Source organism: Platalea leucorodia (genome assembly GCF_965183815.1).
Source record: "Platalea leucorodia genome assembly, chromosome: Z".
Classification (NCBI taxonomy): Eukaryota; Metazoa; Chordata; class Aves; order Pelecaniformes; family Threskiornithidae; genus Platalea; species Platalea leucorodia.
The window spans coordinates 23,670,911-23,683,822 of record NC_138858.1 but is presented as its reverse complement, the minus strand read 5'-3'; the positions used below and the strand labels follow the sequence as shown (position 1 = coordinate 23,683,822).

The window sequence follows — 12,912 nt, the reverse complement described above, 5'->3', positions numbered from 1 at the left end:
GGGGAACTCTGAACTCCATTTGTTACACAGGAATCCTGGGTGATTAACTTAACCTGAACCCTGCTAGTTAGTAAGGTGCTTAAAAGTTAATGAGCAGCAACAATGCTGAGTTGACTCTCAATGAGTCAACTATTATAAACTGACATCAAGTATGGGATGCTGCTAAAAGGGGCATTTCTACCTTACACCAGGTATCCTTGGCCATATACTCCAGCTACCTCAAGCACTAGCATTTGTGCATGGTACAGTGATTGTACTAGGAAAACTCACACACAAAAAAAAGGAAGGGGTTTGCAGCTGAGTAATTCCTCAAGAGCGCATTTACTTCCAGCAAGAAAATAAGACAACCTTCTTCCATGAACAAGGTCCCAGGTTCCTGGGAAGACATGGTGGTTTAGCACTGTGCCAGCTAATGCCCTAGGTAAAGGAGATTAATAGATCAGGAAAGACAATATTCTTATGGCCTTTGTCAAGGTCACTATAAAAGCAGAGTCTGTGTGGGCCTCTATGACTAGATGTGACTCCTTTGTGTGTAGGTAAAATAAATTGTTTTCCATTTAAAAGGATAAAGTTAGTCTGCAAAGACAAGACCTTCCTAAAATTTAATGTCTACTCATCAGCCCTGCTTTTTCCAAATTGTATTTTTTTTAAATACTACTATTATATTCATTTTAATGTAAGGAATTTAAAATTAAATCATAATAACATCTTTTAAAAAAATGCACTTGGATTAATATACTATTGAACTGCAGTCAATACTGCTGAGCTCCAGTCAGTGTGCATCAAATAGGAGAGTTTGTATCCTTCATAAGCAATGATGTTGAAACTCTAACTGCTGTCTTTATTGATTAAGGAGACAATGATGCTATGTAATTTACTTTTAATCTCTAGTGTAGTATTGAAGCTCTGACATGATAAAAGCAGAGGAAGTCATCAGTTGCTACAACTGCAACTCATTGTAAGATTCAAGTACCTTAACTTTATTTTGGAAAATATTGATAAAATTGTTTAGATTGGCCTGTTATTTAAAGCTGAGGCTTGTAGAAGTTTAGCTAGAGAAATGAGATGTTTTTTCATAACTTGCTGTTATTCGAGAATAATTTGTCTCTTACTTTGTCTCCTCTGAAATGAAATAATACATGTATATAAAAGCAGCAAAAATGGCCCTTGCAATAAAAACCTTTGGAGCATAAATCTCCTTAAGCTAATATTTGAAAGTCTTTTAATGCTCATTGTATAAAATTCCTTCTCTTCTAGAAGCTAGTCCATATTTGGGGGAGTGGGGGGAGTGGGGCAGGGAGAACAAAACAAAAAAAGCTTGAATGCACTCACTAAAATGTATCCATAAATAAAGTAACTAATAAGTGCAAAAAATAAAAATGCTTGCAAAGCTTGGAATATATTGGCAGTCCTTGTTTAAACAATCATGCAAATATTGTTTAATACCTGGAAAATTTGCTTAAGATCTAGAATACTACTGGAATCTGGTATGTATTGTCAGCAAATGCTTTAAGCCAGTTGTGTATTTTGCTATAAGATGAATGTGACTGTTAAGTAAATAGATGGAATAATCTTAATTAGCTACAAGAAAAAGCCTAATTTAACCAAGAAGCTGCTCAGTGCTAGTCAGCAATTTTAGAATTGTATAGTGGATGTTATTAAGATGATTTATTTTACAAACTTCAGTTGAGAAAAAATTACTTACAAGCCAGTATTTTTAATTAAATTACAAATATCAGATTATAGCTTTTAAGAAACCATTTAACCATATTCTGGATTCTTGGAACTGCATTGCACCACACAGGTGATTCTTAACCAGCTACAAAATCTTTCTTCTCAGAGACCACCTCCTAATGCACCAGCTCTGTGTATTGCTCTCCCTTGTCTCTGACACAGGAGATGTGCTGATAAAAATCTCAGCATAGCTGGAACATTGCTTTGTTCTCCACAGCATGATTAGAGTCGACTAAGTAGATTTTCCCAGGGCTTCTCTGGGATCAAAATCCGTGCTTAGCAGCTTAAGTATCAAGAAAATGCACAAATGGTTAAGAGACAATCTTCGGGCTCTTTCTTCGTCACAGCTGCACTGCGCAGAGGAGGCGCAACACAGAAAATTTAGCCTAAAGTCGAGTTTTCCCAGAACATCAAAATTCTGAGAAGTTTCTATAAACTTATGAAAACTTATGTTTGAACAAATATGCTTGAAAGTCTCTCTCCTTCACAGAGGAATAATATTAAAGTGAACATCTTTCAAAATTCATCTTAAACTTAAAAACTGCCCCATGATTTTGATAGCAGGCATCACTAGTAACAGTTTCACTTCAGTGATGCTGCTTGAATATACTTAACATTTATTAATTTTGGATGAGCTGTTTACCTACTCTTCTATTACTTCTAAGACTGTGAGGTGGAATGAACTATCCCCTTTTGTGGGTTATCCTGAGTTATGCTGTAATTTTCGTTACTACTGTAAGATCTTGTCAGAGAACGGCAGAAGTAGCAAATAAATACTTGTGTATGTAAATAATTCGTTTCTAGCCATCATAAAAATGTTGAAAATGAGAGCTGCGGTAAGGCAGCTGAATGTAATGAGAATAGGACAGTGGAACTTCAGTCAGCTCAGCATTGTCTAGAATGATAGTGGCAACTGGGATACCGCAGACAACAGAAAACATAGTTAATAACGTGGGAGACATAACAGACAGGCACTCCAGCATTCTGACATGGTGGTTATTCCTGCATCTTCCAGGTTATATCTCTGGGTTTTTGGGCCCAGATTATTGATCTGGTTCTAATTATGCAGTGAAGAGCGAACAGAAATTTGACTGGGTTCAGTGCAGAGCCACCAGAAGCTGAATTAGCAGCATGTGAACCTAGCTGTACCACTCCCAAGACCTGTTAAAGCCATGAAGCAGCACTGCTGCTTTGGCATGACTGGCACCAGAGCTAGCAGATCTGTCCAGGCCTGACCTTGGATGTCACTGTTCTGTGTTTGCAGAACTGGTAGTGTTAAGGAGCAGGTTGAGAGACGTCTCAGTACCTTGCAGGACCTAACTTAGCCCTGAAGCTGAGTGCTGTGCTGATGCTGTTACTGCTGTTAGACCCGAGCTGATTCTTGGAGAACTACTGGAATGTCTCAGTGCTGCACAGCTCCTAGTGCGCCACAGCTAGCCAGCTCTGAGCTGGCTGGACAGGACTGCATGGACAACTAGCCAGCCCACCTCCATGCCCCAAAAGGGATAAAATACTGAGATGGCACATAGGTGATCCAGAAATTGGAAATTTAGGCTTCCTTATTGCGCTATTGCGCTGAATTTGTAGTGTATTGATTCTGAGCAGACTAATTGAAGGATTCAAGGGGGATTTTTTTCCCCCTCTTCGTATAAATGAGTTGGATGTGCATGGCTTCACAAACTGGCCATAACTAGAGATAGGACAGAGGGAACAGTTCTGCTACTGGTGCTGAAAGTCACTTAGATTGCTTGTTGGTTCGTCTTGTCTACAAAGACAGGACTAAACAGATTGCCAAATTTGGACTCATTTTGATCCAGAGCAGTTTGGCTGAGAGCTCTGCAGCTACAACACTAGCAATGGCCTTAAACTTTCCTGTTCCCTTCTTATAGCTTTTTGGTCTTTTACGGTACAAAGCTTAAATTTGTTAAAAAGTACTGTGAAACATTTTGTGCTTTATGAAAGGTGGGAGCAGGGATCCTGAAGTGGATCTCATAGTAAAATGCATGTGCTTGTGTGAAAGGGATGGGTTTCAATGATACAGTCACTTCAGCCGTGAAATTCTTCTTTGTTTTTCTGTATTTTAAACTTATAGCTGTTCTTCAGAAGGTTTTTGAACAGCATGGAGTAGTGCTAATTCCTATTGGCTGTATTTCCAAGATGCCTAATGAGAAAATGCAAGAAGGCTGTAGTTGGTAGGTTGTCTCCTGGCACAACTTTCCTTCCACTTGTTTGGAACTTCTCTCACAGAAAACTGCACATACTGGATCAGTTTCAGAAATTGTTAATTTCCTTAGCTCCCTAGTAAAGCCCATTCATTTTGAAACCATTACTGGAATATAATTTATTGAATAACACAAATGTTATATCTTATCCTGGTGAATAGTAAAAAAACCCCAAGACCCAAATCATTTTCAAACCAAAATATAATATGCAACCACATGAACAAAATGCTGTGATCAAATTGTACCATTTCAGTTTTACTTTTGGCAAATAGATAATACAGTCATAATCTGAGAGCATCAAGAATATGTAGCTCTCCTTTTTTTTGAAATGTGTAGAATGAAATTTCTCAGGAAAGAATCTTCTGCCACAGTTGTTAATGCTTTTTCTTTTCATACTTATTGAGGAACTTCTTGTTTGCTGCAGCTGTGTCATAACTGAATAACACTAATATTTTAATTGAACTTTATAAGGTTGTGCAGTGTTAAGGTTTCGTTTACTTTCCAGTCAGCTTGGATTTTATGAGACTATGGCATTCCTTAAAAAATTTCCCTAGCTGCTTCACCTAGGTTATCTAAAGACATTAGCACATCATTTAGTTGCTTGAAAGTTTAACCGGCATTTTGCTGTTTAAATGCTTAGTAGGATTAAAGACACTATCACATCAAAAGAGTGAGTCTTCCTTTCGTCTACATCTTCTACCTCCTACTCCCTCCCCTTCCTCCATGGTTGCCTAAATTGCTTCTCAACTTAATTCAGAGTGAAATGACTTTCAGTCTCTGAACAAAAAATAAATTCAAAAAGTAAAGCCGATTTAAAATATTTCAATTGAAAAAGGACCCTGTCGACTTTTCCCCACTGAAATTTCTCGGCACAAAGTGTCTAGGATTGGCTTCCCTTACGCCGTGTCAGCGCAAAACACCTCTGAAAACAGTTTCCCCAAGAGCCCTTCATGGACTCCTAAAACCCGCATCCCCCGTGGCTTTGAAACGCTAATTTCAGGCTAATCTAATTAGGCTAATGAGTTGCCCACCACCATACAAGAAAGCTGGGACAATCTCCTTGAGATTTTCCTGCCTCCCGGACTTGCACTTTCTTCATTGCATCAGGCTTGCTCTAAACAGCAAGAAGCACAAACTTTGATTTCACTGAAGGGAAAGGGTCTTTAAATCGGCAGCTTAGAAGCCAACCGTGCCGTGCATTTGAGAAGACATTAAAAAGAAAATAGGTTTGGTAGTGAAGGAGCAAAGCATACTTAAATATCGATAACGTTTTGTTTTGTCTGCGTCTCAACAGCCTAAGTCTTCATTCAGTAGGGCACAGAGCATGTAAATGTTAGTGCGATCGGCTAACAAACACAACCGGTATGCAAGACTGCAACTCTGCTTATCCAGCGCATCTCTGCGCCTTGATCATTTACAGTAAAGATCGCAAGCCTAAAGGCGGAGAACTGTAGCCTGGTCCCCTCGTAAAGAGGAACTGGCCGAAATCTGTCCAAATGTTGTGAAGTTGTGAACTCAGCCTTATTTTTAAGTGCTGACTGGGATGAGGAAAACCTGAGCGTGTGCAAGCCAGGCTCTGTGATCCTCATCTCAAGTTTGATTAAGTTAGAATCTGGCAAATCTTTCTATTAAGCAATTGCTTATTTGGCTTTCTGCGTTTTCTGAGCTTGCATGGCACAATTACAAAGCAGAGTGAAAGATCTCAGATCGTTAAAAATACAGAGCCGCAAGACAGTAGAAAGCCTGCCACAGAAGTTCTGTCAGAGGACTGTCTTTTACCTTTCACGGACAGCTGGAGTTAAGCCTGTCAATAGCACCATTTTTTTTTTCTTTTTCTTTAAATGATAGATGTTTCCCAGATTTATGATTGTTTGTTCTATTTACTGGATATTAACTGATTTGCTTATGATGTGTCAGTCTGGCACTCTTTTTTATTCAAGATTGTTCCCAGAGATATTTTTCTCATTTCACTTTCAGGCTCAGCCTTTCCCCCTCCTATCGGGAGGAACTGTAACGCGTTTTCTTCTTTTTCATTTTTTTTTTTTCCCCTTTTTGTTGTTGTTGCTGTTGTTATTGTCTTGAGAGGACAGTGATGGCAACCGTGTGTTGCACTGTAATTCCCGTCTCGGGAGGGCCGGGGAGCAATGCCATTCTTCTGCGGGGAGCTGCACGGCGGGGAGCCGCGCACTGGCGCGGAGCCCCCGACGGCCGCGGCCGCCCTCCCCGCGGCGGGAGGCTGGGGCGAGGGCATGAATCATCGCGAACGGACTTTCAGCGCAACAGCACTCGTAAGCGACTGAGCGTGATCCCTGCCCGGCGCTGGGCTGCACAGCAACCCCTCCCGAGACACCCAGGCGACACGGCCTCCCGGTGATCCCTCTCTCCCCGCACCCGCGGCGGCGTTGCTGGTGCTGCTCCCCGGGCAACCCCGGCAGCACCGTGCCCGCTGCGGCCGGAGCGGCGGCCGGGCAGGGGGCGAGGGTGCAGACCAGCAGAAGTCCCGCCGGCCCCGCGGCCGAGGGTGCCGGGCCGACCCCCCCCCGGCCGCCGAGCCCTCGGGCCGCCGCCAGCGGCCTGCAGGTGGCGATAAGCACCCCCGGCGCCACCCGGCCCGGCGCCCCCCGGTCGCAGGCAGCCCTGGGGTGTGCGGTGCCCCCCGCCCCAGCCGGCAGCGCCGGGCCACAGAAAGCCTCCCCCCGCCTCGCACAGCCCGCACAAGCCCCGGCGCCCGTCCCGAGGGGAAGCCCAGGGCCCCCGCTGCCCGGGGCGGAGCTGCGGGAGGAGATTTGGAGGGGGCGGGGGTGGGGGGGAGTCGCGGTGGATTTCTCTGCGGTGTCTCTCCGGCGGGGAGGGGGCGGCGGGGAGTGACGGACACCGGCGCCCGCCCGCCCGGTCCGCCGGCGGCGCCGGGGGACGACGGCGACCCAGCGAGACCCCCCCGCGGAAAGGGCGGGATGGAGGGGGGACGGAAGGGGAGGGGAAGGAGGGAGGGAGAAAGCGAGGGGGGAGCGGAGAGGCAGAGCAGGAAGGAGCGGCGCGGGAGAGCGGCGGAGCGAGGGGCAGCACCTCGGCGAGCGGCGGCGGGAGGGCCGCCCCCGCCGCCCGGGGCTGCGCGCTGGGCAGAGGCGGCGGGGATGGGCGGGCGCGGGGCGGCTCCGCCAGCCGCCGTCCTCCGAGCCTCGGCCGCCTCCCGCCGCGCTATATAGGGGGGAGGGAGGGGTGGCGGCGGGGGGGTGCCCGGCGTGGCCAAAGCGCACGGGGCGGCGATGCCTCCTGCCAGGGGAGCGCACAAGTGACCGGCGTCTCTTCCCATGCCCGTCTCCTGAAGCGACCCCCCCGCCCGGCATGGATGTGGCCAACACCACTACCTCCTCAGAGCGCTCCCCCGAGGGGGCAGGCGGCCCCGGCCTCGCCGAGGTGACCCTCGGCTACCAGCTGCTCACCTCCCTGCTCCTGGGCACGCTCATCCTGTGCGCCGTGAGCGGCAACGCCTGCGTGATCGCGGCCATCGCCCTGGAGCGCTCCCTGCAAACCGTGGCCAACTATCTCATCGGCTCGCTGGCCGTCACCGACCTCATGGTGTCCGTGCTGGTGCTGCCCATGGCGGCCCTCTACCAGGTGCTGAACAAGTGGACGCTGGGGCAAGTCACCTGCGACATCTTCATCTCGCTAGACGTGCTGTGCTGCACCTCTTCCATCCTGCACCTGTGCGCCATCGCCTTGGACAGGTACTGGGCCATCACGGACCCCATCGACTATGTCAACAAGCGGACTCCCCGGCGGGCCGCCGTGCTCATCAGCCTGACCTGGCTCATCGGCTTCTTGATATCCATCCCGCCGATGCTGGGCTGGAGGACGCCCGAGGACCGCTCGGACCCCGACGCCTGCACCATCAGCAAGGACCACGGGTACACCATCTACTCCACCTTCGGCGCCTTCTACATCCCGCTTCTCCTCATGCTGGTGCTCTACGGCCGCATCTTCAAGGCGGCCCGCTTCAGGATCCGCAAGACCGTCAAGAAAGCGGAGAAGAAGAAAATCGCCGACACCTGCCTCACCCTCTCCCCGGCGCCCCCGCAGAAGAAAAGCAACGGGGAGCCTGGCAAGGGCTGGCGGCGGACTGTGGAGCCCAAGCCCGGTGCCTGTGTCAACGGTGCGGTGCGGCAAGGCGAGGACGGGGCCGCCCTGGAGATCATCGAGATCCAGCGCTGCAACAGCTCCTCCAAGACTCACCTGCCGCTGCCCAGCGAGGCGTGCGGCTCCCCGCCGCCCCCCTCCTTCGAGAGGCGCAACGAGAAGAACACGGAGGCCAAGCGGAGGATGGCTCTGTCCCGGGAGAGGAAGACTGTCAAGACCCTGGGCATCATTATGGGCACCTTCATCCTCTGCTGGCTGCCGTTCTTCATCGTGGCGCTGGTCCTGCCCTTTTGTGACAGTAAGTGCTACATGCCCAAGTGGCTGGGAGCAGTCATCAACTGGCTGGGCTACTCCAACTCCCTCCTCAACCCCATCATCTATGCCTATTTTAACAAAGACTTCCAAAGTGCTTTTAAGAAAATTATCAAGTGCAAATTTTGCAGGCAGTGAAGCCCGCCGCTCCGGGACGGGGCAGCGCGGGCTCCTGCCACTCGCTTCATCCGCCTGGCCCCCGCCGCAGTCTGCCCCCCGCCCAGCCCCTCTCCAGCGCCGGCGTAAGGGCGAGGGGCTCCGGGACCCCCCTCCGCAGCGTGCCCGAGCCCCTCGCTCCTCCGCCCGTCGGACAAGCCCCGCGGGGCCGGGCACGGCAGGGCCGGGCAGGGGAGGGCTCCACCGGGGGCGGCGGGGGGATGCCCGGGCCGGGGGGCTCCGCGGCAGCCCTCGCCTCGCCTGGCCTCGCCGGGGCTCCGCCGCCGGGAGCCGGCGCTCCCGCCTCCCTCCCTCCCTCCCTCCCCTCCATCATTCTGGGTAGGCTTAGGGTTTGCAGGTCGTTGCTTGTGGTCGCTGTAAACCACAGTGTCTGCCCGAGTAGCATCGGTAAAAACAAACCACCCTATGCAGAGAACCGCCGTGTCGGGGGGGGTTCTTGGATGTACGAGGAGACGGCGGGGGGCTCAGAGTCCGACCGCTGTCTGGCGGTGTGAGTACGGAGGCCGAAGGCGACTCCCCGAGCGGAGGAAGGGGCTTTGGGCTCGTCGCTTCGCGGGCTGTGAAACCACCAAGCGGATTTTCTTGCGGGAAAAGCGACCGCGTTTTGTAACCTTGAAGGTACTTCCAGCAACACCCCCGCCTGTGTTACATGTGTCTAACAGCTCTCCTGCTATGCTAGGACCTTCCAGTTCATCGGGCTTCCCTTCGTTACAGTGCGGGGATTAATGGGGCTTAAACCCCAATCGCACACCTCATTATACAGAGATTTTTTTTTCTTAAATGCCTTTGGCCGAGGGTTTCCCACCAAGGAAAGGCTTGGCGCTGTGCGACTGTCCCTGAGTTCACCGCGCACGCGGCGGCACAGGGAGTTTAAGCAGCCTGCGAAGTAGCATTTCTTTTTTTTTTTTTTTTTTCCTTTTTGTAGCCGCTTGAAACTTTCTCCGGAGACGCTGCGGATGCTTCGGAGGCAGCCAGCTGCGGCACATTTTGCTTGGGGATAAAAAAAACAAACAAACTACAAATAAACAACAACAAAAAGAACCAAACTGATCAACCAAAACATTGCCATGTGCTCCGTGGCAGCAGGGGAGGGGCCGGGAGCATCCGCCGGCGGCAGCCGCAGGTGGCGAAAGCGGCACCCGGGCGCAGGCAGGGAAGGGGCAGACCCTCTCCTCCCCCCGGCCAGCCCCGGCGGGGGTAAGCACGACCCTCCCCGCAAGCTGAGAGCTACGGCCAGAAGCAGGCAGTGTCACTGCGATGCCAAGGTCGCGGGGAGAGCCAAGCCCGGCCTGGCTGGTCCCCGCGGAGGCTCCGCAAGTCTCCCCCCGCAGAGGGTCCCCTCTCTCCTGTCAATCTCAGCTGCTTGGCCCCAGGAAACCCGGGGTGCTTCCCCTTCCCCGCTTGGCCCGGGGTTGGAGCAGGACAGCCTTGCCCGCCGCACAGCCCCTCTGCCCGCCCTGCCACCCTGCCCCTTCCCTGCCGTGGCCCTGGCTCTTCCGCCGGCTGCGGCCGGGACCGGGGGCCGCTCCCGGGCCTGGGGGGGATGGCGCCGGGCCGGGTACTGGCTGCGGGCCGGCTGCCGCGTACCTCTGCGACGGGCCGCCTGAAATGAATGCTTGACCAAATATATATATATATTTTTTCCTGTTTATTTTTGTGTAATCTGTGTTACCTGTAGGTAAAAAGGGAATGTTAAGTCTGTGCGTCACGTGAATGTAAGTGTCCAGTCATTTCTGAACTTCAACCGCTTACATTAAATGACAATAGTGCTTTTAACAGCCTCAGATATATAGCTGATTTTCTGAAAATCTTATTTGACCTCATCTTCGCAATTAAAGTGATCTTTGATCTTTTCTCCACTTTGATCACTCCTAACCACGTGTGTCCTTAAGTGCCGGACTGTCGGAAGAGCCAGCCTGCAGCGATTAGGGATCCGAAACTTCTCCTGAGTGCTCGGATGTCCCGTGACCTCGGGAGCCCCACGGGCCGGGGATGCGGGCTGCGCAGAGCCGCCGGGCACCCGGGCCGGGGCGGGAGCGGGGACGGGCGCGCACGGCGCCGGCGGGGGACGACGCGCCTCGGTGCGGCGGGAGAGCGGCCGTGCAGCGGGGTTTGCTCCTCTCGCCGCCTCCTCCCCCGAGTCCCGCCGACTCCTGCAAGTGCGTTTCTGCACGTTTTGCCCTTCTTATTTTTTTTTTTTTTCCCTTTGCAAACCTTCCTGCAAACTCCTCGGCAACGATCCCGGCAGGGAAAGCGTGGCCGCCCTCCGGCCCCGCACGACAGGCCACGCAGGGTCCGTCCCTGCGCCCCGGGGACTGTCTCCCGACTGCGAGGCGGGGGTCGCCCGCCTCGTCCGAGAGCCCCGGGACCTCGAGGCAGGGACCACCCGGAGCCGCATCAGGCAGGGCTGCAAGAGGGGTGCAGCTCCTGTGCTCCCTTCATCTGCCTCCCACCCCCGCGTTGCAGGGCGAGGGATGGGGGGAGCAGGGGCACAGCCCCCGAACCCGCGCCGGGGCTGCGAGGTGCCCCGGCCGCCCTGTGTCGCTGCCGGCTGGGGCGGGAGCAGGGGGGACTTCGGAGCTCGGGAGCGCAAACCCCTCCGGCTGGCACAGGGAGGCGAGATCCGCCTTTCCCCGTCCAGCTTTGCCGCCTGTCTCCCCGGGCGGGCGCCCGCTCCTTGCACCGACGGGACGCGGGGGCGCGGCCCCGGACCCCCGCTCCCCTCCCCCGGGCGGAGGGTCGGCGGGAGCGGCGCGGGGCACCGGCGCCTCGGTGGCCGCCACCGCCAGCCTCTGCCGCTCCTCAGCAGGGAGAAGAGCTCTCCGGCGGCTCTCCGGCCCGCGGCGTGGCCAAACGGGCCGGACCCCAGAGGCGCCCACGCCGGGCCGGCAGCCGTGGTGTCCCGGGCGGCTCTCACCGCATCCCCCGCCCGGTATGCTCCCCGGCCCCGCGGTGCTGCACAAGCCGCGACAGGAATATCACCCCTGACCTCGGTGGGGACGGTATTTCTCTGAACGATTTTACATTTCTCACTCCCTCTGTTGTCTCTTTTCTTTTTTCTCCCTTGTATTAAATTCTGCAATGTGGAGGAAACGGCCTGCTTTAAAAGATGGGGCTTTTTGTTTTCAAATTCCTAATTTGATTTCCACTAAGATTAAAAAAAAAAACCCAAACAAACAAAAAAACCCAACAAACCAAATGGAGGATTTAGTGTTTTTTAAGGGAGAAATCAATTCTATACTAAATCAATATTTGTGGTGGGTTGCAGTATTGTATTTGCTCCACTAATGAGCAACCTCCTCACAGTTTAGAGAGCTTCATTTCAGTTTTAAGGGGCTTATGGAAGCTCAAGCAATGAATAAAGAAAAATCCAAATAGAAAGCAAAAGGTTTTATGTTTTAAACAGAGCCGCAGAAAATTGAGTTTTAACAGCTTGAGTCAATTGTGAATACGAAAGATGGGCATAGTTATTATGGGCTTTAACCTTTTCTTCCTTTAAAAATGCTTCTTTACATGGCTGTAAAATGAGAAAAAAGTTTCATAACTTCGAATTTTCTCTGCTCTGTGGCTCTAGTCCAGCCTGAATTTGGGTCTGAATCACACATCTGACAAGAAGTACTGGCAGAGGAATTCAAGCACACTTACACTGGCCAACTGTACTTACGGTTGGGGCTGGGGAAACAAAGGGGTAGGAAAAAGGGAAAGATGTGCGGGCATAATCTATATTGGATCAAACTGCAAAATGGATTTTGTGACCATGCAATTTCATCTATGGGGAAGAAATCCTCACCATAAAATATTTAGGACTCCCTACTTTTCCCTGACATTCCCATTCTGACAGAAACATTCTGTAGGTCTGGTAGAAACAACAACAAAATTCCCCAAACAATGTCACCCAATCTCCTCATAGTTAAAAATCTGATCCTTAGAATCCACAGTTTCAAACATTACTCAGGGCAACATTTACATTAAAACACATAACCAAGAAGTTCATCCCTCAGAGAGAAGAAGCAGAAAAGGATGCTGGGAGTGAATTTCTGTTTCATAGCTGCTCAGAGATTTTAACAGTATGGGTGGCTATTACATCTTTGGATATGGCTGGAGAAAATCCAGAATGGCTATCATGTAGCATGCAAACAGCCCTAGTGGGGCTCTGTGAAATCTAAAACAATCACAGCTCTCATACTTTCAAAAAATACTGTATCTTCTTTAGTTCTGGATCTCAGCCCAGCTCACCCTGCTTGGGTACACGTTACTGTAAGCCTCACCTTATCTTGCTGCCTACAGCTAAGCTCCTGTTCTCTTTGAGTAGCCAGTGTGATGTCCAGCC

The 12,912-nt window shown here is 51.2% G+C and overlaps 1 protein-coding gene across 1 annotated transcript; it reads left to right on the top strand.

Moving 5' to 3' along the window:
- Positions 1–7,277: 7,277 nt before the first annotated feature.
- Positions 7,278–8,543, top strand: HTR1A (5-hydroxytryptamine receptor 1A; the record flags this gene model as incomplete). Its single annotated transcript, XM_082337441.1, has 1 exon — positions 7,278–8,543. Exon 1 carries the CDS (start codon positions 7,302–7,304, stop codon positions 8,541–8,543), a length of 1,242 nt encoding a protein of 413 aa, XP_082193567.1. The 5' UTR covers positions 7,278–7,301.
- Positions 8,544–12,912: the final 4,369 nt, after the last annotated feature.